At 40.2% G+C, this 27,158-nt stretch overlaps 2 protein-coding genes across 4 annotated transcripts in view; one reads left to right on the top strand and one right to left on the bottom strand.

The window, feature by feature from the left end:
- Positions 1–2,757: 2,757 nt before the first annotated feature.
- On the bottom strand, positions 2,758–5,311 carry TBCC (tubulin folding cofactor C). Its single transcript, XM_054397126.1, has one exon. It carries the CDS (start codon positions 5,309–5,311, stop codon positions 4,274–4,276), a length of 1,038 nt encoding a protein of 345 aa, XP_054253101.1. The 3' UTR covers positions 2,758–4,273.
- Positions 5,312–5,487: 176 nt separating this feature from the next.
- BICRAL (BICRA like chromatin remodeling complex associated protein) overlaps positions 5,488–27,158 on the top strand; it is a 45,570-nt gene continuing 23,899 nt past the window's right edge. The window contains exon 1 of one of the 3 annotated variants that reach the window (XM_054392972.1): positions 5,488–5,500. The gene's annotated coding sequence lies outside the window, so the exon portion shown is untranslated. Of the gene's footprint in view, positions 5,501–16,488; positions 16,520–17,342; positions 17,546–27,158 lie in introns of those variants that run through there. The other 2 variants (XM_054392961.1, XM_054392981.1) reach the window with 2 other exon arrangements.

The raw sequence follows: 27,158 nt of genomic DNA, 5'->3' as shown, positions 1-27,158 counted from the left end.
ACCAGGCAGATTTAGCTGCTAAAGTCTCCCAAATAAACTTGGACTGGAAACAACAAGGTGAACTGTTTTTAGCCCAGTGGGCCCCTGACTCTTTGTTCTAGGGTGCTCCAAAACCCCCTTCCCCTATGTGCTAGGTTAAGCTCAGCCCAGGAGGGGTGGGCTAGAAAAAAAATAGCCTCAGGTGGACAAAGAAACCTGACCTAGGTAGGCAGAGAGACCTGTATCATCTCACCTGCTGAGAGAAAGGACAGTTTCCTGATTTCCCCCACATTCCTGACCTGCTTGGACACAACCTAGACCAACCTGTACCTGAGACACAAACTGCCCGGAAAGACGGCTGAGATAAAGAATGACCTGCAACCTGGACTCCACTGATTATCATACAGAGATAGTTCCTAATTTGATAAATGACTGTTGCAGGAAATGAAATAGAATAAAGAGGTGAAGGACTTTTTAGGATGTTGGCTCTGAACAATGGGGATGTTGTAGGTTAAGGGTTGACTGCTGGACCCTAGGGTAGAAAATGCCACCCAGGGGTGACAACGGATCATGTTATTCCCTGCCCTGCATACCCTCTACTTAAGAGGCAGGAAATTCTGGAGAGTTCTCTCTCACTTTTGCTGTGTGGTGGGGAGCTTCTTGCTGGCTGGGAGCTGCTTTGCCACATAGCCAGCCTAATCCCATTGACAATTCTGGTTTTGTATATATTTCTGTATCTACTTCCCTTCCCTTATATCTATGTACATCCCTTTTGCCTTAATGCCTTTTATTTTTTTGTTGAAAATATTTTTTTTCACTTCCAATTAGGTGCAGGTCTTTTTGTTTACCCTTTTACCTTTCCTTGCCTATCTTTTCCCTACAGGGAGAGAGGGAGGGGAAGAGGGGGTAACCTATAATTCTGTCCAGTGGGTTTTAACCCTGGAAGCTCAAACCAGATAAGGTGGCATTGCAAAGTCTTCTTGACCTGGGAGAATGGAGACAGCCTGGCGTATCTTGAACCAGCTGCCATGCAAACTCTACCCAACCTTCCCTCTGAAATTTTCGTAGCTGCAAGCTTCAGAAGGGGAATTTAGTAACCTTGCTGCTGGCAAATCAGGGCATATCATGACACACTCCTTACTCTCTTTGAAGGACATCTGCTTCAGAGTGATGTATGAGATCAAGTAATCTAGACAAGACAGCACACAGTTCTCACTTGCTGAAACCAGACTCTCTCAGTAAAACCTCTTAAACAAACTACTTAAGACACATCTGCAGAGAGGAAGCAATTTTTCTGATGCCTTGTCAATTGAGGCAAAAGGGTAAATGAAGAGACAAATACTGTGGACTGCACTTTCAGTCTTTCTGTATTCACCATTTACTCCATAAGTAGTTCCAATGAAATAATCTAGACCAACTCTCTAGTCTAGACATGCTGAAGTATCCCAGACATCTTATTTATAAAACATTATTTTATGTGATGACATAAAAAGATTTTTTTTCCATCTAGAAAAACAAATGCTAGGAAATTAGTTTAAGATATAGCTGAAAATTTTTAAATAATAATATACATTTAACTATGCTGTGAAACATTTATATGTATTTACACCTACCATGCTTTTAAAAGGCTTTTGTAAAAATTTAATGAGTATATAATTCTCAATACTCATGTGTTGTGGTGTGTTATCACTTTCCACTAGATGTGACTGAAAAATGGATTCTCAATCTGTAGTTTTAAGATATCAGCTAATATTCTGTAATTTGCATGGCATTTTCTTTACTGCCTACAGTGGCTTGCAGAATACTGGGGGTTATAGCACAGGTAACACATGAACTGTGGGCACTGTTGTCAGAAGGAAGCATTCTGGGACATATATGTAACAGCTTGCTTTTTTTCAGACTTGCTGTTTTCAAATAGAGCTTTCTGTTTTTCATGTCATGCTTGAGACCAATATTCAGTTAACTGTTCTGTAGTACAAAGGTAATAATAAACAATTAAGGGAAAGTATTGTCTGGAACATCTTTAGCAGCCTCCCCCAAAATCATGCTCCTAAAGCCTATTATCTAATAAGATTAGACTGGGATTTGACAAAGCTTAGCACTTAAAGAAAACATTAGGAACTGGGATGTCAGTAACTGACCTCTGGAAAATATCATTAAGGAAGCATTTTCAGATTGAAATTGAAATCTAAATTTCCTTGGTTGGACTCATGCTCTGCTTATCCAAGCAATATTGAACACTAGGAACCAACAGCTAATACAGAAATGCACTCACATGCCAGTTGTGTATCAAGAAGCATGTATCTTTGACATCTCCTATACCCTAATGGTAGCCTCTTCACATCTAGATTTGCCAGTGTCCATCTACAGAGCAAGTAAATGTAAATGCCTGTAGCTTTTGGCTAGCAGAACAAAGGAATTTCTGTAGTTAACCTGCAATCCTAAGATGAGAACATGTGATGGGAATTGTTTTGTCACTACGAAGTGACAAGTGGGGAAAAATGTTAACTACAAAATCAAGTTCTGTACTAACATGGATGTGTTAAAATTAAAGTACTTAAGAGCCTCATCCCTTTAAGAACAAATATTAAAAATTATGTACATTAAAGGAAAGCTAAGTTTTTCTTTATTAAATTATGATGCTGTCAATGCAAAGAATCACTGAAGGGCCAACTGAAACAATTCAACAAATACATTTGAAATACAAAAACATATCTATTATGAGGAGGAAATGAACACTAAAGTTGTAAAGAACTAAAAAAAAAAAAACCAAAACAAAACAAAAAGAAAAACCAATCAAAAAAAACCCCAACCAAAACCAAACCCTTTTTTCTCTCCTTTTAAATATGCTGACAACTTAGATAAAAAGTTTCTCTGCTCGAAACCAGTCAGGTACTCAGCTTCAAGTACTTCTCAATGCAATGAAGCAGTTTTGATGGTTCAGCTAGTATTCATTTTCTGTTAGAGACATGTATGAGGGCAGGGCAGTATAAATTTGGCATTTTAAAAATAAAACTCTAAGCTGACTCTTAGGCAGGATAATAATTTCTTGCAAAATGTCACAAGTCAAGCAGTGGTTTTGGAAACCTAGAACTACTATGTACACTTTATGGGTGGCAGTCATCTCACCACAACTATTAAGGCATTGTAAAAATACTGTATTCAGTAAAAATACTGTATTCAATACTCTAAATTATTTAATTTATCAGGAGTGAAAAATAATAGGGCTTAAATTACAGTGCACTGTATGCAAGATAACATGCAGCTTTGGAACTGGAATATGGCACCGCATATTCCTATTTTTTTAACTCACTCTGCCAACACGACACTTATGCAGTAGCAGTGCTGTAAATTAAGATGACAGCACCATAAAGCCTACTATCTAGTAGACAGATGAAACAGCTGGTAGGATATACCTCAACATCTCTCCCCTGAAATTTCAGACTTCAGCAAAGCAATTTACCTAGCTTCAGTAATGTTAATCACCACTTACTGTACACCCTCAAAAGCACTCACTTTACCCGTTTCTGGTTAAATCTGTTAATGGAAGAAGGATCCTCTCACACTATTTTCAGACTGTAAAGATTTAGTATTGATATAGCTTCGATAGGTTTGTTAACAATCATTAATATTGGGAGAGTACTGAACACTCATTAGGTTACTTTTTATCCTTTAGGCTTATCTCACTTGAAATAAAAGCCTAAGAAAATAAGACTTACAGATTTATCCCACATTAAAAGAACCTGGTTCATAAATATATCATAGCCTAAGATTCATCTCAGTCTGATACACTGTTCAGTTTCAACGTTCTGTCCCCATTACAAGAGTCCTCTCCCATACTCACCATAAGATACAGCGTACTATTACCTGCAAGTTGAGAACAAAACATGAAAAATGTGGTATTTGATCTTTATATTGTACTACTTGCAGCTAACTCAGCTTCTACCTGGATGAGCAAAAGTAGCACAACAGCTGTAATAGATGCTCACTGCTGTTTGTGCATCCATGCCCCTTGCCCCACCAAATTAGAGAAACTCAGCAATGAGGCACTGCAGCAGTTGTTAAATTCCACAGTGCCACATAAAGATTATAGCAGCAACTTGTGAAAGAACAGTAAACTGTATTTGACTGGTATTTAATTAAAAAAAAAAAAAGCCACTAGTCGTACATTTCAATTCACAATTTAAATGCCGAATGCAACCATTAATGGCATTTCGGGGATTAAATCCCACACTTTATGAATCAATGTGTTTACACCAGAGTTTCTTGCTCAGCACCGAGCTGCCTCTCCAGTCTAGTCCCAGCAACTGATTCTCTCCTGCTCGGGGATCAGGCTCCAGTTGGGCGAAGGTTTGTCAGTCGCCAGCCAGTCAAAATCATCCACGAGATTCCAATTGTTTCTGTTTCTGTCCAGCCCAGAAGACTCGAAATCTCCCTCGATGCCAGGATAGCTCCAGGTGTAGGGGGCGAAGGAGACCTTGGTGCAGTCCTCGATTACGGCTCGGCTAGTCACCTGCACGTAGAACCAGGTGTCACGGGTGCGATGAGTGCGGAGCTGCTGGCAGGCCAGCACTAGGACACAGTCGTTGCAGCCATCCACCAACACCGAGGTTGAAACGGGCCCACAGAGCACAGTGCAACCCTGGCAGTCCCGCACCCGCAGCGTGTTAGCGTTGCCGCGGAGCCGCACCCGGCAGCCGCGCAGCTCGGAGAGCATCACGTCGCGCTGCAGCAGCTCACGAGGACCAAGCTCCAGCTCCTTGTCCTCGACGCCGCTGAACCCGCAGAGCGGCGGCCCGCCCGGCTCCCCCTCGGCGGTGCCGTGGCGGAGGGCCTGCGCGGCAGTTACAGGCCAGGCGGGCTCCGCGGGGCGCGATTCGCTCCCTGGAGCCGCTTCTTTCTTGAGAGCTCGGAAGGCGAATTTCTTCTTGGGCTGCAGCTGCTGGCGTCGGACCGCCAGGTCCCCCTGGAGCCGCGCCACGGCCTCCTGCCCCTGCCGTACCTCATAGGGCGCTAAGAATCGCACGCTCTCCGTTAGCAGCTTCTGCAGTCCTTGCAAGCGGCCAGTCGCCTCCTCCAGCTGCCCCGCCACAATAAGCGCCTCCACGGCCTCTCGCTCCTGGGCGAAAGCAGCGATGAAAAACTCGCTCTGCTCCTCCTTCACCACCTGCGCTTCCTTCTTCTGCCGCTGCCGTTCTACGCCCTGTTGCCGCTCCGCTTCCCGCCGCTGGAGCCGCTCCGGCAGCACCACAGCGGCGGCCATCTCAGGCTGCAGAGGAGCCACGAAGGCAGCCGGCACTAGCAGCTCCTCAGCCGCCGCCTCTCCTTCCATCTTCTCTCCTCGCCTCTCCTCCGGGCACTAAACGAGCCGCCGGTTGGTTGCCGGCAGGCCCCAGTTACGTCGCCGCCACCGATTGGTGTGCTAGGGGTCCCCCTGCGGGAACGAAGGCGGAGGAGAGGAGGGCTGGAGGGAGTGGTCTCCTGCGGTTTTAAAGGGGCCGACGCCTTTCTACGGGATGGGGTAAGTTTTATGGCAGGTGCTGCGCTCTGCGGGGCGTGTTATCCCACTTCCCAAATGAGCAGCTGGGCTATAAATAACCCACAGTCTTTCTTCACTTTCCTCCTGTGCTTGAGTATAGGTGGTCGTTTCTTCCCTCTCCTAGGCCGCGCCTGCTATTGGTAATGTGACGGCCCTTGGCGTAGGGGCGCCCCCGACTGCTAGGGTATCCCACTCTCACCTGTCGCCCTTCCTGGGGGCGGGGGGGGACGTCATCTCCCCGCCGCGAGGCTCTGGGGAGGGCGTCTCCCGCTGCAGGGGTCCGGCCGCAGCGCGGAGAGTCGTTGAGGGCCGCAGACACCTTAGCTGCGCTGCCTGCCACAGGCGGCAGCAGCAGCTCTCCACCTGCCGTTAAAAATAAAAATCCGGTCGTGCTGGTTGCTCGGGTTTTGCCTGAGCTTGGTCTGTAGTTCTGGTATGTGTCGGGCTACGCCATGGGCGAGTGTGGTGCCTGGCCATGGCGTTCCCCGGGCCAGGTGGGCTTGGACTCCAGGCATGGGGGTCGCCTGGCTGTGTAAACACGGTTGATGTCTCTGGGAGCCTCTGACAAGGCAGTGCTTTAATAAACCTTCCCTACTGTTTCTTCTTCTGCAGTGAAGCAGTTATAAAAAAGGTTGTTAATATTTGCAGGTAACCACCAAGGTGTCGCAAATGGGCTGGTTTTCTTCTTAGGTGCTTGTATTCTTTATTGAGTGGTTTGTTCCAGAAGAAAGCTCAAGTCTTGAGGGGAAAACATGAGAACAGTGCCTGTGGATTGCTATGCTCTATTGGGAAATTTGTATGAGAAATCCACAGAAGTCCATATGGAAACATGCCAGGAATACCTTCTTTACCTGTTTTAAGTTTTGTAATTAAGATACATAAAATTTGCAGTAGGAACCAGAAACTTGAGTATACCTAGATAAGAAAAAGGAAACTGACCATCATTCTGATGTATTCTATTTATGGAATACTAATTTTTTTCAAAGAAAGTTAACACTAAGTGCTCTTTTAGAAACACAAAAATAAGATTAATTCCTGTCCAGTTAGACAAATACCATCTCCCTTCTCATGGCATTTCAAAATGTGCTATAATAACACAGGACCTAAAACTATCCACTGAAACACAAAGGTGGTAAACCCAAAGTATGTATTTCAAATTTACTGTCTTATGCTTGGTGATACTATGATTTTTTTTTTTTGGTTTAATGTTCTTGTTTGGAAGTACAGATTGTTATGCTATTTAAGGTTATCATTTGAAAGCACCCTTAGCTTGTTTTCTGTTTCCTGAAAAATGCTTTTTAATTTCTGTGATACACATGACAGAACATCATTAGAGGGTAAGGGAGTACCTGAATGTTGTATGTGTTATTGTCAGCCCAGTTAGGATGGCAGAAGAAAGGCAGCCAAATACCTTTAATCCTTGCAATGCATAAACAACTTGTATTAAAATAGAGATTATGTGTCCAGTTCTGGGCTCTGCAATTTAAGAAGGTGTATTAGTTTTGGGTTAAATTAACGAGGCGGGAATTATAAAATATAGTTATTTTTATTTTCCCAAAAACTCCACCCTAAAGCTATGTACAAAACTGATAGAATTATTTACAGGTTCTATTCGGTCGTGAATTCTTCCAGAATGCTTAGTGGCAATTTTGACACAATTTAGAGAGTTCAGAGACTGGAAAAAGCTATGACACAAATAGCTTCACCCACTTATAAACCAAAGGCCAACCAATAACCCTTAGGAAAATATGAGCAGGCCAGGATTTACTCACGAGGATTAAAGTGGGAATTTGGAGATGGTCCCTAGCTCACTCTCTCTGCTGACAGGCTCCAGAAACTGTCGGTTTGTAATCCAGTTCGAGGCTCAGGCTTTATCCCAGGGCTCTGGAACAGGCACTGGAAGCAAGGCAGGACACTCGAGACGACAAGGCTTAAAGTGAGGCAAGGCTTCAGCAGATGTGAGCAAGGCTTGAGCATGGCAGGTTTGAGTGAGGCAGATCTGAGCAAGGTGGATCTGAGCAGCAGCCTCTGGGCTCCCGAGCCACTTGCATATATACAAAATGCCAGAGGTCATTTGGTCCAATGGGGCACTAAAGCTAACATGTAGCCGCCCACTGGAAAAGCCTTCTGCCAGGCTATGACCATAAAAGGCAGAGGCCAGGACCTCGCATCTGGGGGAGCTTATGTGCTCTGACCCCAGATGGGCATCTTGTTTACCAGGCAGGCAAGGTCCTGTCCCCTTTGCTCCTTTTCCCGCATTGCCCTGTTGTTGTGGCAGGAAGGAGGGGAGAGAACGGAACTGTCTAGACATCTTAAGGCCTGTCTGGATTTGTACTGGGCCATGTGTCATAGCCTTACCACCACAGAAGGACATTGAGATACTTGAACATGTCCAGAGAAGGGCAGCGAGGCTGGTGAGAGGTCTCAAGCACAGGCCCTATGAGAAGCGGTTGAGGGAGCTGGGGTTGTTTAGCCTGGAGAAGAGGAGGCTCAAGGGAGACCTTATTGCTCTCTACGACTACCTGAAAGGAGGTTGTAGACAGGTGGGGGTTGGCCTCTTCACCCAGGCAACCAGTGGCAGAACAAGAGGACAGTCTCAAGCTGCGCCAGGGGAAGTTTAGGCTCGAGGTGAGGAGAGACTTCTTCACAGAAAAATTGGCCAATGGAATGTACTGCCTGGGGAGGTTGTGGAGTCACTGTCCCTGGAGGTGTTAAAAAAAAGATTGGATGTGGCACTTGGAGCCATGGTTTAGTTGTCATGAGGTGCTAGGTAATAGGTTGGACTTGATGATCTCCGAGGTCTTTTCCAGCCTGGTTGATTCTATGATTATTCTTTCCTTATCATTGTTACAATATGAAATCAGGGGGTTTGGGGGGGTTTATTGTGTAACAGTAGTACTTTGGAGCAGGTTGGATGGGTGGCAGCAGGATCAGTTAATGCATCACAGCTCTCAACACATCACAACACTGCAGTGTTAATGTCTAGAATTTTGTTTACGAAAATTTAGATGTTGAATCTTAAAAATTAAAAGCTCTTTATCTACATTGTAGATAGGGAGAATTCTCAGTCATGAAAAAAGGATATCTTGAAGTGTTCTCACTTGATTTTTTTTTTTCTTTCCACTGATGTGTTTAAATGATGCCATTAGTAAGTCTTAGGCATTTTTGCTAATAGTCAAATCCACTCCTGCAGTAATTGCAGTAATGTTGTTATGTAGGAATATGGTGCAATTAATTCACTGTAAGAAAAGAAATCCTTATTTCCATCATGTTTCCTTAGAAAAATGTGTGTCATTTTATACAGCAGGCTTTTTTGCCTCATGCTCCCATGAGGTGTAGGTAATATAGAAGTGGCAGTGCAGTAAGTGCTTATGCCATACATGAGAATATTGACAGAAAAATGCTTTTGCTGTTTTTCAGTATGCACAAATGTTACTGGAGTATAGCTTTGTTATTGTTTCCCGGACGTGACCTGGTAGATGAACTGTAGTATGCAAAACAACTTTATATGTGAAAAGATCACAAGAAAATGTTAGTGTACACAGCTCAAAAGAAATTTTAAGTATTTTATGCTGCAGTATTATGATTACTTTTTATTACATTTTTGCACTTAGATAACTAGGTATTCTAAATTGTTTTTTTCCAGAGGTGATTGGAGGTTTAAATTAATGAGGACCAAATGCATTTGGGAGTAAGATCTTCTGTGAGACAAATTATTTTTTTTGGGTTAGAAACAAAGTAACTCTAGACACAAGAAGGTGAACATAATGAAACATGAAAAAAGGAGCAGTAAATTTTTCCTCTCATCTTGATATTTTAAAGTTCCTTTCCACATTTACAGATTGGGGTTTTGGTATAACTGATACTGATTTATATACATACAGTTTGGTTTGTGGTAATACAAAGACTGACAATTATCTTCCTGACTTTTCTGGCAGCAACTTTTATGTTTTAGAGCAGCTTTTAGCGTGCTTGATTGTAAGCCACAGAGAACAGAAGATTTACAGTTTCCCAAACAGCAACCACCTGAATAAAAGCCTTCTAGCTCAGGCTTGGACTCATTTGGGTAAGCTGCAACAAGCAGTTTAGCTCTTTGAGGATACTGGGTAAAAGCAAGGTACATAATTCTGCCTGTGTTATATTTTTTCCCCCTACTGCCTCCCCCCCCCTTGTGTTTTAGTTCCTCTCTGGTTTGAAAGTAGATGGTAGTAATTTCAATAAGGCCTTTTGCTGTTGCTTGGACTATAGTGTCATTTGTTTTTACATGAAGTTGTAGGTTGTACCTATTTTTTTTTAATTTTTCAGTGCCATAAAACTCTAAACATAACCTCTATTATGCAGGATGCCAAGTTTAAATCTATATCTTGTGGTTATAACCTAAAAAACTTTGTACTGTTTTAAACTAGCTCCAAAGCATTTAACTCATAGCCTTTTGAAGCAAGATGTATTGCACAGTTCAGGTGAAGGTTTAAGATCCCGTGTTATTCCATCATTTTTTAAAGAACGGTGGGGAGTAAAAGCAAGATCCACAGTGATCACTGGTTGTCTGGCCTTGTAATAATGATTTCTTAAACCAGAGGTTCCTGAGTTTGTGACAGTCAAGAGCCTCATGGTTGTGGCATGGCCTCTAGATGCAGATTCCGGCTCTCTCAAGCAAAAGAAGTAAATACAGTTACTCTGTATCACCAGGATGTATTCCCAACACTCACGTTTTTTTATTCCAGAGAGTTGCACTGTTGTACACAAAGCCCACTATTTTGTCTTTTAGCTGTATTTTCAATAAAAGCAGCAGCCCCTGTGTCTTGCATGGAGCTCTGATTTGATAGATGTGATCTCTGACTGTTAGATTGATTTTTTTTTTTTTTTTTCCCCAGAAGACATTAGCAGATGAATGTAATTATTTCTGGCTACAAAGTAGGTATTTCAGTGGCTCGTGCAACCACCATATTTTACTGCTGGTTTTAGTAATGGCTCTTTGAACTCCTCTGACACCATGATCAAGCATTGAAGATGTAAGCTGTATTGTGATTAATTTAAGATACTATAGACTGTACATTTTTCATGGTGGAATGGCTTCACTAGAAGTGACTGTCAAGTCACTATATCTCCGTGTTTATCTCTTGGAAAAAATATTCCATTATTATTAGGTTTGGCATACTTATTGTTTTTAGAAAGCTGTTGTTTGGACTAAAATGCTGTGCTTTATCTGGCCATATGGAAAGGCAAGACAATGTAAAATATATATGTTTTTAAAACACTAATTAGAGAGTTAGAGCTAAAACTATTAAACCTAACTTGGTGCATCTTAATTGCTGTGAATAATGCATAAGCTTTGAAATGTAATCCTTGGGAATGCTTATGATCTAATGATATTCCAACCAGTCAAAGTGCCTTTGTTTTGAAACAAGTCTGAGCTCCTCCTTTCTGAGAACCTGGTATTCCTAATGTCAAAAGTAGAGAAACAAATTAATTTTGACAAAAATGAGTTATCTTCCAAAACCATGGACCTACTTCAAAGAATTACAGATCAGGAGCAGAGACACTTCAAGATTTACAAAACAAGACCCAAATAACCTAAACAAAAAAGCTCAAAAGCAGGAAAGCACCTAGGTGTGGCCCAGGCCTAACTGCTAACAGGTATTTAGAATCCTGAGTTCACATTCATTAAATTCCAAAGACCTAAGCATAGAAGCTACAGATACTGCTTTACAGACTCTCCTTTGAGAGGGTGAATCTTCTTTTATTAGTTCTGGAGTTCCTAAGAGATTTCTTTCAGTACTTTACTTTAGACTTCAGATGCTTTTACTTTTTTTTTTTTTTTTAAGGTATTTCAGGAAACGATGTTTGGTTATTGAACTAGCTAGCCCAATGAACAACCTAGGTTCAATAACAGATCAGTGTTCTCCATTTTGGAATTGTGAATCTTAATTGCAAATACATTCAATTTATTTTTTCTCGGTAATTTACCTAGAATTAAGTTCAAGTCATCATATCCAAGTTTACTTATTTTCTGATAGCTCTTCTGTAGTATATTCAATTGGTTAACAAAGCTAAACTTGTATTCTTTTTGCCTTTTACCTCATGTAAAAAAGTCTTATCAACTATCAGTTTGAAGGTGGGCTGCCTCCTCGTCTTATTAGCATTTGTTCTTTAGTCTAAATCTGAGAAAAATCATTCCACTCATATTTCTAGTTATAATATTAAGACTCATCTTTAAAGCAATCTTTATTCATATCCCAATCTTACCCATCTGGTTTCTAGTAGGGTCCTAGAAATACTTATGTAAAATAATTCTTTCTCAAAAATTGAGACTTGGATGATAATATTCCCTTCATTTTATCTTTTCCCCGTTCAAGTATAGCTTAGCATGTTTGGTTTTATTTCCTGAATATGAATGCTTTTGGTGTACCTTAATATTCCACTGTGTTTCTGTTGTTCCTGTAAGGTCTCATTTCAGGTTTTAAGCCTTCATTTTTTTGCTTAGGTTCCTTCTATTAAAATTTATTTAATTAAAAAAAGGAAAATCATCCATAGCAGCTCAGATGTATTAGGAATGGTCCTTTTGTTAGCTTAATTGCCTGACTGCTGTTTTTAATCACTAATACTTTATTTGAAAAACCTTATGTTCATCCAGTCATTAACATGTTCCTGTGTATTTCTTTATCCTTACTTAACCTATTTTGTTTTTTTCAACCTATTTTGTTTTTTTCCTGAATTCATCTATGCTAACCAAATTAACTAGGAATATTACAGAAGTTTCTCCCAATTTCTTCCATAAAACTTAAATTTCTTATATAAATTTGTGTGGAGTTAGTTGTCAAAGATTAGTTCTCCTGATACTGTAGTAAAGTTCTGTCTCCAGAGGTGGGTTTTCCCCATTACATTTCAGTGACTAAGAATTTTAAGATTATTCTAAATTGGAAGTGAGAGGTATTAATCTTTCAAAATTAATTCTCCTTTTTAAGGTAGTCTTAGCTGAAGAATATGAGACTCTGTTGAAATAAACCTAGATCATGCTATTGATCAGTCCTACTCATAATTTTGCATTGTTATTTATTTTGATGGGAGGTCTGGTCACCACATTTTCTCTGGTTTTACTGGACTGACTTCCATATATCAGATCCACATCCTGGAGAAGCACAGCTCCCCAAAAGCTGATTCATCACGGAATAGCTCCCTTGGCCTTCATGCATTCTCCAGTCATGGGAAACTGTCTGTCTTCTGGTATTGGTGTAAATCTCTTGTTCTGAGGTTCGCTCTGTTATCTCTTCTTACTACCCATGCAATCATCCCTTAAGAGACATACTGGTTAGATAGTCCTGTGTTTGGTATGATGATTGATACTGGAGACATACAGCTTGTTACTTCATGCAATTATGATCTGGTTTTTGTAAGTACTATCTTGTGTAAGTAAGGCATAGTATCAAGCTGAATTTGTTATGTTTATGTTTTTTACTGGTGAGTCATCAAAGTATTGGTGGCAACTATTCAAAATTTGGCAGTTGATACAGCTATCAAGGCAGTTTTTTTCATGTGGTGTGTTGTATGTATATTCCAAGTTAAAGTCCTTGTCTCCCTTCATGCCTTTTTTTGAGCCTCTGACTTTAAAAGTGTTGTGACCTCTACCTTTCTAATGCTTGTACTTTTGAATGAGCTATTTGATTTTGTCTTCAAGATTATTTATTCTTATCTAAATTAGTGATATATTCTTATCTAAATTAGTGATGAAGCAGTATGTAGTTGAAAAAATGGTGTGCCTGGTGAGCTGATACAAGAAACACATTAAGGGATGAAAACATAAAGAAGTACGGGAGGAAGAAGTGCCATCAGTAGAGCTGAAGCACTTGGTCTGAGGAGGCCGTGCTGCAGTGGAGTGAATGGAATTCTTCTCCATCCAGCATACCTCAGAGAGGATTCAGTGTGTTTAAGTTACAAAGCTATTCATGCAAGAATCTTGGGATGACTGTGGAATTCATTCCTTTAATTCAAATAGCTTAGCCCTTAAATTCTTTCTTATGAATCTACTGCTGCTTGATCTTCTTTAGGGGTACTAATGTATGATTGTACAAGAACTGTACATCTGCTTGTGATGCAGACCTGGAAGAATGGGCTCAATACTAATAAAGTGACTTGATCTGGGAGAAAGCTGGAAACAGAATGAATGGTGGGATGTTTTGTACCCCCTTATTTTCTCCTTCTCAGTATCTAAGCCTAGTTTTCTCTTCCACACAATCTGTAATTTCAGGGCTACCTTATTTCTGCTAACTCCAAATGTCTGGTGTCTTTGCACACCTAGGAGAGTGGTAGTTATTAAATAGCATGGTCACAGTTTGACAGCTGATGTCAAAATATAGCCAAGGAGTATGTTATGTGATAGATGCACATGATGTTCCTGGTAGCTTCACCGAACGATTATTATGCAACATCTGTCTTCTAAAGATTTTTCCTTTTCTTTTTTGACACTGGTCTTGCCTTTCTTCTCATACTTATTTCCGTTTAGTCCTTCTGAAGAAGCTGCTACAGGAAAATGAGTAAGAAAATGAATGTGATTGAGGAAGCTAAGAGACAGCAACTGATTGTGCGTTGTATGTAATTCAGAGAATAAGAATCTGGTTGAGAATGACAGCTCTGGGTAGGTGACTTTAGGGTAGCAGAATTTTGACGTATTAGGGTCCTTTGTGTTAATTGAGTAAGGCAGTGAGAAGAGAGGCAACCTCCTGTGGCAATTACAATTCAGAAACATCATGTGATCCTCCTCAAAAAGCATGAGTACCTCTTGGCTAAAAGCAATGTTTCTTTACAAATGCGGTCTGGAAAATTCTTTAGTACATCAGAAAGTGGTAACACTACAGCTGAAGACTGCATGTGAACTTCTTAATATTGAAGATTAATACGGATTTTTTTAAGGCCGGGCTGGATGGGGCTTTGAGCAACCTGATCAAGTGAGAGGTGTCCCTGCCTATGGCAAGGCAGTTGGAACTAGATGATCCTTGCGGTCTCTTCCAACCCTGACAATTCTATGATTCTAACATTATATTAAGTGCTTACTTCAATTTGACATATAAAGTCAATCCAACCCATGAGGTTTTTTGACTGTTTCTGCCTGAGCCAATTTTGCTTCTGAACAGACACAGAAAATATATAATTGTATACGAATTTGCTTCTGCAGAAGGTACAGTGTATTCTGGATTGGTTTTGTCCATACAGTTTTAACTTGTGTAGACCTGGAGAAATCTGTTTGCTTTGATGTGCTTTGCTATACGGATGTTAGCTCTCATTCTCTTTTTGTACTGTCCCTGCTTAGCAGAGTTACTGCCAACGCTGCTTTGAAACATGCTTCAGGGAAAGTAAATGCAATTATGGCACAATCATGGACGATTTATGTAGGCTTCCCTGTGATTCTTATGATAAGGAAGTCTATGTAAAATCATTTATCCTCCTTCCTCTTATTTCTTCTTTGTATTACTGACTTCCTGTTTGTGGTTTCTGTAGGACTGTGAGAACAATAATAATAATATAGTGATCAGATGTTCTGCCTCACAACCTCTGAAGCAAAGTTTCTTCCTGTTAACTAAATCAGAAGAATGCTTGTGGTGTCTCTCCAGCTCACAAGCTCTTATTTGAGCAATGCTCTCTAATGCCAGTGATGCTGGGTAGGCTTTAATTCAGGGCAGGCTGGCTGCTTGAAGCATTTGCTGAAGTTATGGACCTTGAAGTTTGGCCTTTGTGATACTGTAATGCTAGTGTCAGGAGTATAGGCTCTAACAGCAATTAGGATGCAGAGCTCTTTGATACACAGTGTTCGTTGGCTATTCAGGTCGATACTGTATTTGTGTTCAATATGCGTGGACTGTATAAAGGTTCTATTGGACTCATGCTAAGGCCTGTTTGCTAGGGCACAACCTTTCCATTTAACCCTGATATGAAACTTCACCTAAATTATCTACTATAGACCTGCAAGAAAAAAATAGAAAATATTACAGTGTGCAAGTCTTTGTGAATTAAGATTGCTAACAGAAAAAGGGTTTTAAAGAGAGTTTTAAAAGCATTCTCTTTCTTTTAAAGGCATACATCTATCTACATGCTATTTTTTCAATTGCCTTTTAAAAAAAAATAAACTAGGCTTCTCTTAATTATCCAAGAATTTTAAATTATTTTAATAAACAGAGTGTTTTAGATTGAATTAGTTTTGTATAACCAAAAAGAGCTTTGAACATAGTTTCATCCTTTTAGCTAAATTGTAGACTTTCATCAATGAACTCTCAGTGCTATAAGCTTTGACTCCAAATTAAGTGTTTTCAGGTTACCCAAAATATGAAAGCAGCTGAAATTAATGTGTTTCCACCAAGGGTGGCAAGACTGTATCTAAAAATACTCAAAATACTGTAGCTTGTAAGAGGGTCAAGTCTTTATGTATTTTTCAAGGTGACTCTGCGTTTATTTTTGTGGGAACCTCCCCACTGGTTACCCCGTGTGTGTAGTACAACTTTAATATGATGGAAATCAAGTTATTAATGCTGGTTTTAGTAGGGAAAAAAATGTTTCCTTTTCTGTAACCCAAACCACAGCCCAACTTTAACCGAAAGTAAAACAGCTCAGGCACGCATATAGTGCCAGATCTACGGCTTTCTTAAAAGGAGGAAAAAAAACCCCGCTGTTCAACTTTTTAAAGGGACTGCCCGTAAAATAGGCGAAACGAGACTGGCGTTGGAGCGGAGGACCCATCATGTCAGGGCGGCAGTGCGTGTTCCCGGCGCTGGTCTGCGGTATTGTCTCCCGGCGGAGCTGCGTGGCCGGGCCCCGCCGGCGCGGTGCAGCGCGGTGCGGTGCCCGGCTCGGCTCCGCGCTGCTCTCGCTCTCTTTCTCTTTCCCCCTTGCTCGCTCTCCCCCTCCCCCCCTCCCTCCCTCGCTCTCTCGCTCTCCCTCTCTCTCTCTTACACTGCCAGCCCCTGATGTGATGGCGAAGAAACCCCGTTGACAAGGCACTGCTTTTTCATGACGGTGAGTTTCCCTTTGAGTGTATTATAATTTTGTGATAAAAATTTCAAGGAAAAAAAAAACACACAACCTCCTTCCTCCCTTCCTTCGGGGAGGGAAAAGAGAGGGGGGAAATCTATCTCCAGACAGACAGAAAAGAAAGAGGAGCAAATTAACAACCAGGAGTTGCCAAAACCAGGATATTAGGTTTCAGCCCAGAGAGCTATTGGCTCTGGGGCTATGTATATAAATATATATCGAGAGAGAGAGCGAGCGAGAGGGGAGACGAGGAGGAAGAAGAGGGTTATTTTGTGGGTGGCTGTTGTTTGGGCAGATGTGGATCCACATGGAAATGAACTATATTTTTTTTTCCGCGAGGCTGGTGGTGGTGGCTGCTGAGGGCACTTAAAAAAAAAAAAAAAGTAGTTTCTTAAAATAAAGGCGGGAGGGGGGGGGTGGAGGGTGGTGTAGAAGGGAGAGATAAGGTTTCAGGTCCAGCCTGATAGCTGCAGAGAGGGGAGAGGTTTGGGGTGGGTTTTTTTTTGTTGGTGGTTTTTTTTTTTTTTTTCCCCCTTGCTGATGCCATGCAAATTCAGGAGAGGAGGGAAGAAAAATCTCTTTTAATGACTCATTGATTGAGCTGGTTTAAAATTAGTTGTTGTTGTCTTTTTTTTTTTTTTTTTTAATTTTCCGCCCCCTTGATGGCCATCAAGAGAGGGATGGAAAGAGGGAGAGGAGGGAGAGAGTGTGTGTGTGTCTGTATGTGTGAGAGAGAGAGTGAGAGGGAGCGAGGGGGATAGAGAGAGTGTGAGGGAGAAAGAAAAATAATCTTTTCAAATCTCCTCCCTCTTTTTTTTCCCCCCTCGTTTCTTTGCTTTTCTCTAAAGCTCTGTGGTCTGTGAAACACTTTTTCTCCTCGTCGGGAAAATGGAGACACTTCGTTTCTTTCCTGAGTGTGGAGCTGGGAAGGATTTTTCTTTTCTTTTTTCCTTTTTCAGCCCTGGTTTGATATTCTCATTTCCCCCGACCGCTCGCCACCACCGTAATCTTGTAATTTCTTTGAGCTTGTGTCTCAGATTTGTACCTTTTGGGGATTTATTTTTCACTCGTTTCCTCGTTTTCGGTGTCTCCACTAGATTTGATTTGACTTGTTTGGTTCTTTATTTGCAATTTCCTTTGAATTGCTCCGTGCTTCTTGCTTTTAACCAAGGAATGGAAACGGTGCTGCTTTTTAGTGGGTGCGCAAAATGCTCGGGCGGTAGGTTTGAGGTAATGCGATTTTTTTTTCGGGGGATCAGATTTTCCGCAGTGTTTGTTGTGCCCTTTTTTCTTTTTTTTTTTTTTTTTAACTTTTTTTCCCCTTTTGGAGACATGGTATTTAATGCCTCTCTTAAAAACACAACCGTCTCCTTTTGCAGTAACGTCTTCGGCTTTGCTGTAGTGGATGAGAACTTGATCTTTTGCTGAGCTTATTTTCTGTAAAAGGAACAATGTTTTCTATATAGATTTTACTAGTGATTTAATGCAGTAGTTGTTTGTGGAGCGGATTATCTGAAATCCTTGCAGTTCACCTTTACTAGGTTATTGGGGAGGGGGTCGCTCGATTTGTTTTTCCTATTAATTGCAAAGTATATTCACAGATTATGGCAGAAAGCAGGTGTAGTAATGTTAAAAACCGAGCAAAACTAAACGAAGCAGACAGGACCCCTTTGTATTTATTTAGAACTGTTATTAAATGATCACTGGAGTAAGGAAAGCGATGGGGAGGCCCTTGCTTTTCTCCGATTCCATGCGCCTCTCCTTCGCGGGGCTCAACAGTACGAGCAACACAGGATTCGAAGGAGAGTGCTAGGCTCCGGCGGAGGTGGCTTCAGCCTTGCTCGATGCCCAGCGTTTGCGGTGCAGCTCTAGGTGCGAGTAGAAGTAGGAGACAGCAGAGAAGATGGCGGTGTCTGGCTCCCTGCCAGTGTTTGTTGCGCAGTTTCACTTTGACTCTCCCCCACTCTACCCCCCCCTTCACGGGCGCCATATTAAGGTCCTTTATGCTGCTCCGTGTGGGGCGTTGCCGTCTCGCCTTTCTCGGGCCGTTTCTGGTTTATGTGTCGGAGGAGTTGCTCTCTCCGGATCCTCTTCCCGAAATCCTAGAAGCTGCTTGCCTTTTTTCTCCCCTTCTTTCTTAGAAAAGTTGCTGTAAGGGGTTTCTTTTGTGTGTGCTTTGGGAAGAGAAGTGAATGGCTCTTGGCAGTGTGCCTGCAGGGGAGCAAAAAGGGTGGATTCGTTCGGGCGCGGTCTTCTGGGGAAAGGCCTGTCAGAATCGGTTTGAATTTCTGCCTTGTCAGGCTTCCCCCATGTCTGAGTATGAGTAGTTTAGGCCTGTGAGTTACTAATTATGGCTTGCTTCAAAGAGGTCTGTACTCCCGTCTTAAATCCTGTGAACACCATTTCAGACCTTATTTTCATGTTTCGAAAACACGTTTCTCGACATGAGTTGCATTGAGTGTTAAAAACAAAATTGAATGAACATCCTCTGTAGAATGACCAAAAAATAGACATCTTGAATGACCTTAAAAAACACATCTACGTTAAAAACGGATTGTTGTAGCATATAGAGCAAAATAAGTCTCCAGTGAAGAGTCTTCAGCGCCTTTAAGTTCTTTAAAAATAGAAGGGCCAAGGAAGTTTTTGGTCAGTGGGTAGATAACTAATTTTGTTGTTCTTACTCCCACGGTAGGTTTTTTTTATTTTTCAGGGAGGGATTAGCTTATTTTCAAGTGTTTATCAGTCATGTATGTGTCACAAGAAGCGTTGCTTCTCTCATCGTTTAAATTTGGCAGCTCCTCTTAATAGGCTTTTTAAGTTTCTCTTTGCTTTCATTTGTTTGGGTTTTCTGGGGAGAGTGTAGAAAATGGTGTCCTTTTTTGATCAAAACTTTTTTTACATTTCTGTGTAATGGGATCAATGATCATGGGACTCAATGCTAACATTTGTGTCAAGGAGCAGCAAATATGCTGTCAGACCAATTCATGCTTGTGCTCACTAAAGAGTATGGAATGCTTATTTAGTTCTTAATTTTATGCTTTTTGGCAGATCAGAGGAAAGCTTCACTCTGACCCTAGCTCGTGACTGTTTTCTAAAGACCTTCATGGGGACAAACATGTTAACAGTTTTTTATAACAATGCACTTACTAAATGTTTAATAATTTAAAAAGTCAAAAAAATCTATTGAGTGTGGTATACAGTATTTGTTAACATATTATAGAAATATTCCTATTACATGAAATGCACTCTCTTCAAGTGTTGATTTTACATTTTTTGTCAAAAGTAGTAGTGGGATCAAGATAGTAAATTTTTTTTTTAGTGGTGTGTACAATAAAATTCATTAAAGCTTATGTATTAGTCTGGCAGATTATGTGTATTTTTAAAATTAATTTGTGAAAATGAGAAATTATAAAAATGAGATAGAAATGACAAAAATGGGATAAAACCAACCAATTTATTGTTTCTCAGGGCTTAATACTTGCCAAATGACCATGCACTCTCTGACCTGGTTGAATTAAAAGGGAATGTATTCTCATTTTGAGTTAACATCATCTTTCAGTATAACAGATCTATTCCTTTGAAGTCTATATGGCCATGTCTGAGCATAATTTTTTTTTGGTTTTTGCAAGTAATACTTCGTGTTTCACATAGCATATTTATCTTAGTGGAGGAGTGATGGTTGGTACACAAGCCCAGTTGTGCTTTAGTTAGTGCATCTTGGCTTATTCACTAGTGTGATATGTATTTTAAGTGTTCTTACTTTGTTCATACTTCAAGCACTTGTCTTACGTATTACACCTATTCTTGAGTTGTTACTATTCTTAGTATATGTGTGGCCTCAGGTGAGGCCAGTGGTACATAGCTGGGCCCTTGACAGAGATGGTATTGTATCTCAAATATTGACGTCATCTTAGAAATGTACAGTTTTTCTGCCTACCATGTGCTGTTTTCCAGTAGAGTATTTAGTTTAATGGTACTGAAAGAAACCCAAAGTCCTGCTAGTGTAGGGCTCATTTCCAGTTTTGTCCAGGGACCATTTCTGTGTCTGTAAAATATTGCATCACGTGATTAAGCCCGTAGTGTAGAACTGAAGAGCTTTGCACACGTGGATGCGTTCGTATGCTACTTGGACATTCATTGTACTTTAGATGTATTTGCAGAGTTTTCTGGTATACTGCCATATCGGTTCCAGAAAAGTTGTATCTGCATAACTGCAGTTATATTTTATAATGGGATTCTAGTAGTCAGTGATCATGCCTTTTCATGCTGCATTAGGCTGGTGATAAGTCTAATGGCTGGTGCTTTTTAGAGTAAGTACAGCAGTGAGAGCATGAAAGTGTGTCAGTCATCTCTAGTAAGAGATAATTCAGGCATAGGAGCTGCTTTAATAATGTAGTTCATTCTACTTAGAAAGTTAGCATAATTTCTTCTAGTAGTTTGGCTGGAATAAGTGACACTGTGTGTTAAAGTAGTGCTTGTGGGGGTTTTTAGTTTGGTTTCTTTTTTTTCATGATGCTATACCTGGTCTGGTCTGGATATGGGGGTTGTTGTATAAAACTAAGCGTGTTTGCCTTTGTATCAGTGTGAGCTGAAATTCCCCCCACACTGACAATAACCAGGCTAGCTCAGTCTGGAAGCAAATGAAAGCTGTATTTACAAGCAAATCTACAATCTATGATGAAATGCAATGAATATGTACAAACATACAAATTTCACAACATTTACAAATACATATATACAATCAACAGAAAAGCACAACCAAGCTCCCTTTGCTTCCCCTTCAAAGGGGCCTTTCCCAAGGGGCCTCCCCCCCAGACCCCACTGGCAGAAAGCAGAGTTAGTTAAAAGCAGAGAGGCTGTTAACTTAGCTCGCCAAGGTCAGTGTGTTATCTTCAGCCAGAAGAGAAGCAGCAGCAGCAGCAGCCAGACAGCCCAGCAAGGAAGTGAACTCCCCACTCCGACTGCCCAAACTCTGTTTTGAGTAGTGGTTCTTAAACATTTTTATCTATCTAATGGAAGTGTTTAGAACAATCATTAGTTTGCTTTTTTTACACCCAATAGTGACTTATTTACGCTCTTTAGCTTTCTCTGCTTGAACTTGGCAAAGAAAAATTAAAAAGACAGTTTTAAACCATCATATCCTTTCATACAGGAGTGCAAAAGCAGCAAGATTAATAAACTATTCTGATGTTAATTGAGATCTGCAGCTGTTCTAATTTGAAAGCTGGAGTAGACAATATTGGTAAAGCCCTTGTTGAACATAAATGCATAAACACTGACCTGAACTGGTGTTTTTTCAAGATCATGTAGTTAAATGAATGTGTAATGTTATTTTTCAAATGTTCATTCACCCCTGCTTTCATTGTTGAAAAACACTACTGTGTCTATTGTTTTTGCTCTTATTTGAGAACTGCTGAGGTTTTACATAAAATAAAAACCCACATGATAAACTATCATCAACGGACTGTTGTGAAGTTTTCTTGCTACTTTGTTTTCTTCTGCTAGTATTAAAATGTATTAGAGCTACTTCCAGTATTACTTGTGTGTAAGGCAATGCTTACCAAAAGAAAAAGAAAGTGGGCAAATCATAGAATGGCTTAAGTTGGAAGGGAACTCAGATCATCTACTCCAACTGCCCCACCGTGGGCAGGGATGCTTCTCAACTAGACTCTGCTGCTCAAGGCCTCATCCAGCCTGGCCTTAAACGCTGCCATGGAGGGGCATCCACAGCCTCCCTGGGCAGTCTATTCCAGAGTCCCATCAACCTCATACTGAAGAACTGCTTCCTAAGATCCAGTCTAAATTACTGTCAAAACATTATATAATATCCTTTTAAATTGTTTTAATTGAAAGTATTAGGTGGTGAAAAAAGGGCAGCCCAGGAAGAAAGTTTAATTGCAAGGGCTTTTTATAAGGGCTGCTCTTACGCCTTTTATCAGGTAGAACTTGCAGTACTTTTACTGTGAACTTGATCAGAGTGTGGATTTTAAAAAATCTGGTGTTGAAGCTTTGATTTATGGAGATGTCAGCTACAGAAGATACCTTGGACTCCACTGATGTAGGTGGCAAAATTCCATTGGCTTCAGAAAAGCCAAGATTGATAATATGGAGGTTCTTCAGTCTGGTTTTGGGGGCTTTGATACGGACTGCACTGCTGAGTTAGTTATACATCTGTCAAATCATATGAAAATTTCCACTGGTTTCCCAGACATAGTAACTGAAAGTATAAATCTCCAGTTGTTAGCTGGTACTAGCTTGTGCGAACCATGTCTGTGACAAGGTAACCAGTTTTGCGTGATAATTTTTTTTCTGTGGGCTAGAGTGGAAAGGTTTTAAATTAGTTTATAAATTAACTGAGAAATGAGTTCATAGGGAAGTTACATTCTGGGACTGAGTGTTGTTTTTTTGTTTTGTTTTTTTTTTTTTTCCCAAATCTTTGAAAACTGCACAGAATGAGAAATACGATGCACTGCTATTTTCTAGTAGAAACACAGTAAAAATATCTGAAGAACTACCTTGACATTTCTTGCAAGTATTGTGTTGCACAATAGCCTGCGTTACTGTATACAGTGGTTTCTAGAAATACTTAAGAGTGTCTAACTTATCGGGCAAACTTTTCTAAGGAAAGGTTGAGATTATGCTGCCTCCTTTTTCTCTTCTGGAATGAAACCAGGGCCTTTCTAAATGTTTCCTTATCTCAAGACTGCAAGTTACACTGGATTTTCTCTATGCTGTTTAAAACATCTCCGCCTGGATGAAAGTCTTACCAAGATTTTAGTGTTGTCAAAAGGAGCTCTGGGTGCAGCAGGGAAAATGTGTATTGAATGAAAAGATTGATGCCCAATATGTGTGGTTGAGGGAAACCAGATTTTAGACAGCTTCACTAGGAGTTCCCGCATGTACTTGGTGTACTTGAGTGTAGCTGCATTAACCTTTACTATTATACATACTCTTAGCAAATGAACCACATTTCCATTTTTTTTTCTGATAATATAGTAAAATTTCACTGTAGTTTTTGGAAGCTTGATAAATTACTACATTTACTACAAGCAAGAGTCTTTCTGTGTTTATGCTATACTAAACGGAACTATTTATGCTATACTAAATGGAACCTATTCTAGGTTGTGCTTTAGTGTTTTTTCTTTGCCCTTTTGTATATGGAGCTGGTACTTCACAGTTGTGTAAAGAAGATGCATAATGCCACAACTAGCAATTCATGAGAGCTAGTAGCTTTCATGTTTCTTGTTGCTATTTATCAGATTTCTGAATAGTTCCCATTTTTTGGAGTAGTTTTTTGTAAAGAAGCTTTGCATCATTCTGAACATTTAAAAATACATCTCATCATACTCTTCTATACAGACGTCTCTGACATTGATTTATTTCAGTTCCACAGCTGGTTTCAGGCATTCTAAATTCATCTTAAAAGTGCTACTTTGTACTACTTAGATTTAGACTCTTGGAATGAAGACATTTTCATATATGTAGGAAGTTGATGCTTGCCTCTTGCATTACTATGCTTTAATCCCATATTTCTTGCTTTGTTAGCTCTTTTTTTAAAAGTACATATCCTGGTAGATTTTGCAACAGTTTAGTACTTGCTTTTTATTGATTATTTTCAAACATAAATTATTCATAAGGAATAATTACATATTGTAGAATAAAAGCACATCTTGATTCACCAGTGAGCAGTTAAATCTACATGCATTTTAAACAATAATGTGGCTTCCTTACTCCTGTTGTCCTGAAATGACTGAATGACTTTGTGATAATGATGCCTTCTATATTTTTCCTGAGTAGAACATAGAGTGAGATTTTAATTTGTACTATTTTTTCAGTATGTACCTCTTTCCTGTTGAATACTGTCGTTATTCTGCTGCACATTTTTTTTCACACTAATGAGAAGATGAGATTTTTTTTTTATTCCATTTGTGTAAAAATCAGTTTCTTGAAAATAAAGGGCTTGATGTGATGAGCAGCTTTTAAGTTTTTCATAAAGTACATGCTTGCTTAGCTATAAGAATCTGAAATTGTCCACTTTGCAAGATACTACATTGTTCAAAAGTCGTACAGACTTGAAATCTGAGATTAAAATATGTGGTAGTAAGACTTCAAGTTTATTTTCTGTTTTTACATGCCTGTGTTGGAGAGAATGCAAATGAGGTCTGGTTGTTCTTGTGTAGGTAAGTCTCCTTCAATGAATCCAAGTGTTCCTGTTCTTTAGGAACCTGAAAGATAACTGACAAAGGCAGTAGTTCCAGCACCTTGACAACCTGAAGTGCGTGCTGCTTAAATGATAGGCTTTACCTAATATGTGGTCAAATGGCATATTGCCCCCGGCCCACCCCAGTTCAGGAGCACACTGAGCAAAATCGTAGCACTGTGAGGATTAAGGGGAGTTGTAGAAATTTGTGAAGGAGGAACTTTAGTGCCAAGTGTTTTGCCTCTACAATCAGTGTGGAATCACTTCATACTGCCATGATCCTTTCATATAGGGATGGATGCTTGTGTTGGGCTAGTATCTATAACAAATTCAGATGTCATAAAGATGATGTAGCTCACTCATTTCACTAAAATACCATTTTCTACAGTGACTGTTAGAGTAACAGTTCTTTTGTTTGTGTTCTGATGATTACTATTACAGTGACAGTGTATTCCACAGTGAAGTTGCTATTAATGTCGATACTGTAGATTAAAATTTTGGAGAATGATGTAGAGCCAGCAGGATATTACAGAAGAATCGATGGCTCAGATCCCTTATAAAGTGTGATGGAGGTATTAACAGAGTTCCTGCTGGCTGGATGTGTCCAAAGTCTTCCGGAGCTTGTGAGGATTGAGGATTAGTGGGAATATATTGTAATTTAAACAGTAGTTGCTTCAGATGCTGTTTATGTTACTGTATGCAAGTTTGATAATCTCCCACTATAAAGCACTAACTACAGCAGTCATTTCCTTACTTTAAAGAATTGATTTCCAAAGGTCAGCTTTTACTCTCAGAAGTTATGGGCTAGCATGCGGTAGTTGCATGAACCAATTTACTTGTGGCTTACCAGAGTTTGATGTCGATTGTATCACACTTTTGGGAATTGCTGTTTTTAATGTTGCTTTTCTAAACTATCCATTCTTGTAGTTTTTTAACAAAATGTGAAAATAATTCTTTACTACTTTGTATCTGAAGGTATATATTAAGGTTGAACAAAATTATAAATTACTTTGAGAAAGGCAAATGATTATTTTGTGATAAGCTTCAATATAATTTGAATTTAAAATCCAGTATTTATGGTAGTTTTGAATATTCCCATTTTTTTGGTTATAAAAATTGCATACAGGGTATGAAGCATGAATAAATACCTGGACTGTTTCTATACAAATCCAATTGTAATGATTCTTCAGGTTGTAGACCCTGCATGTGTTTCATGATGCTGTGTATTGTGAAGCTCAGTGATTAAAAATTTAGGTTGGTAAGGACCACTGTGGCTATCTGGACATGCCCCTGCTGTAAGCAGAACTAGCTTGAAAGTTAGGACAGGTTGGTCAGGGCTGTTTGAATTGTGAAAATCTCCAAAGATGGTAATTCCACTCTCTTGCTTGAGAATTCTTCTTTTTTCCTTTTGTCTGCTTGGGATTTTCTGTGTTGTATGCTTTGCTTGTAGTTTCTTGTCTTGCTGTGCATTGATGAGAAGAAGCCATCTGCGTGTTTTAGTAGTGTTCTAGCTAGTGGCAGACTGCAGGTAGTGCTTTGATTAGCCTTCCGTTTTCCAGCCTGAAGAAATGTGATTCCCTCAGAGTTCTGTTATGTGCCTGCACACTCTACTGGACTCAGAGGAGTGTGTGGAGGGTGTGTGAGGCAAAACTGGACGCTGTTTCAGATGGGAGCTCACAAGTGCTGAGTAGAGGGGAATAATTGCTTCCATCAACCTGCTGCCTGCACTGCAGCTAATGTAAGAGTGGTAACTGTATTAACTATATGTTAATACAGCCCATGAGCTGCTTTTTAATCTGGATGAAGCATTGCAGCCTTCCCTTCTATTTATCTACCCAGTTCCCTCATTCCTATCCTTTCTCATGGTGGCATTAATACACTTGTGTAACCCTATGGCAAAACTAAACCAAACCAAGAAGCGAATCCAGGTTGAAGCAGATTAGTGTATATTGTCAGAACAATTTTCTGTTCTAGGTAACTGTTCAAGCCTTGAGCTGACATGAAGAAAGTGGATGAGAAGGTTGCAGGACTGCTCTATCCTCCTTTTGTTGGTCTTTGCTCCTTAGTAGGTGAAAATATTGAAAGGGAGGCATAGGATAGGCTTTAAAGACAAGTAATACCAGACCTGCAGAGGATTAGCCTCCATAGCTGGGATTTCCTTGTCAGTTTCATTACTTTCACCTTTTCCTATATTATGTTTGGGAATGTGCAATAGAGCACTCTGGTTCTTTCCCCAAAAGGATAAGCAGTGCTTGTTCCATGAGTACATGTGACCCGAGTTGAAGTGTAGACTGGGTTTACCAGTGCAGTGGCAGGAGTATAAAATAGAACAGTAGAGGGTGTGCTAATAATGAATTGCAGGGAATAGCTGTGCTGGGGTTAATGGCTAATTGGTAAGGATTAGATTAGTTGGATGCACCAGCA

The sequence above is a fragment of the Indicator indicator genome, chromosome 2 (genome assembly GCF_027791375.1).
Source record: "Indicator indicator isolate 239-I01 chromosome 2, UM_Iind_1.1, whole genome shotgun sequence".
Classification (NCBI taxonomy): Eukaryota; Metazoa; Chordata; class Aves; order Piciformes; family Indicatoridae; genus Indicator; species Indicator indicator.
This window is presented reverse-complemented; position numbering and strand designations above follow the sequence as displayed.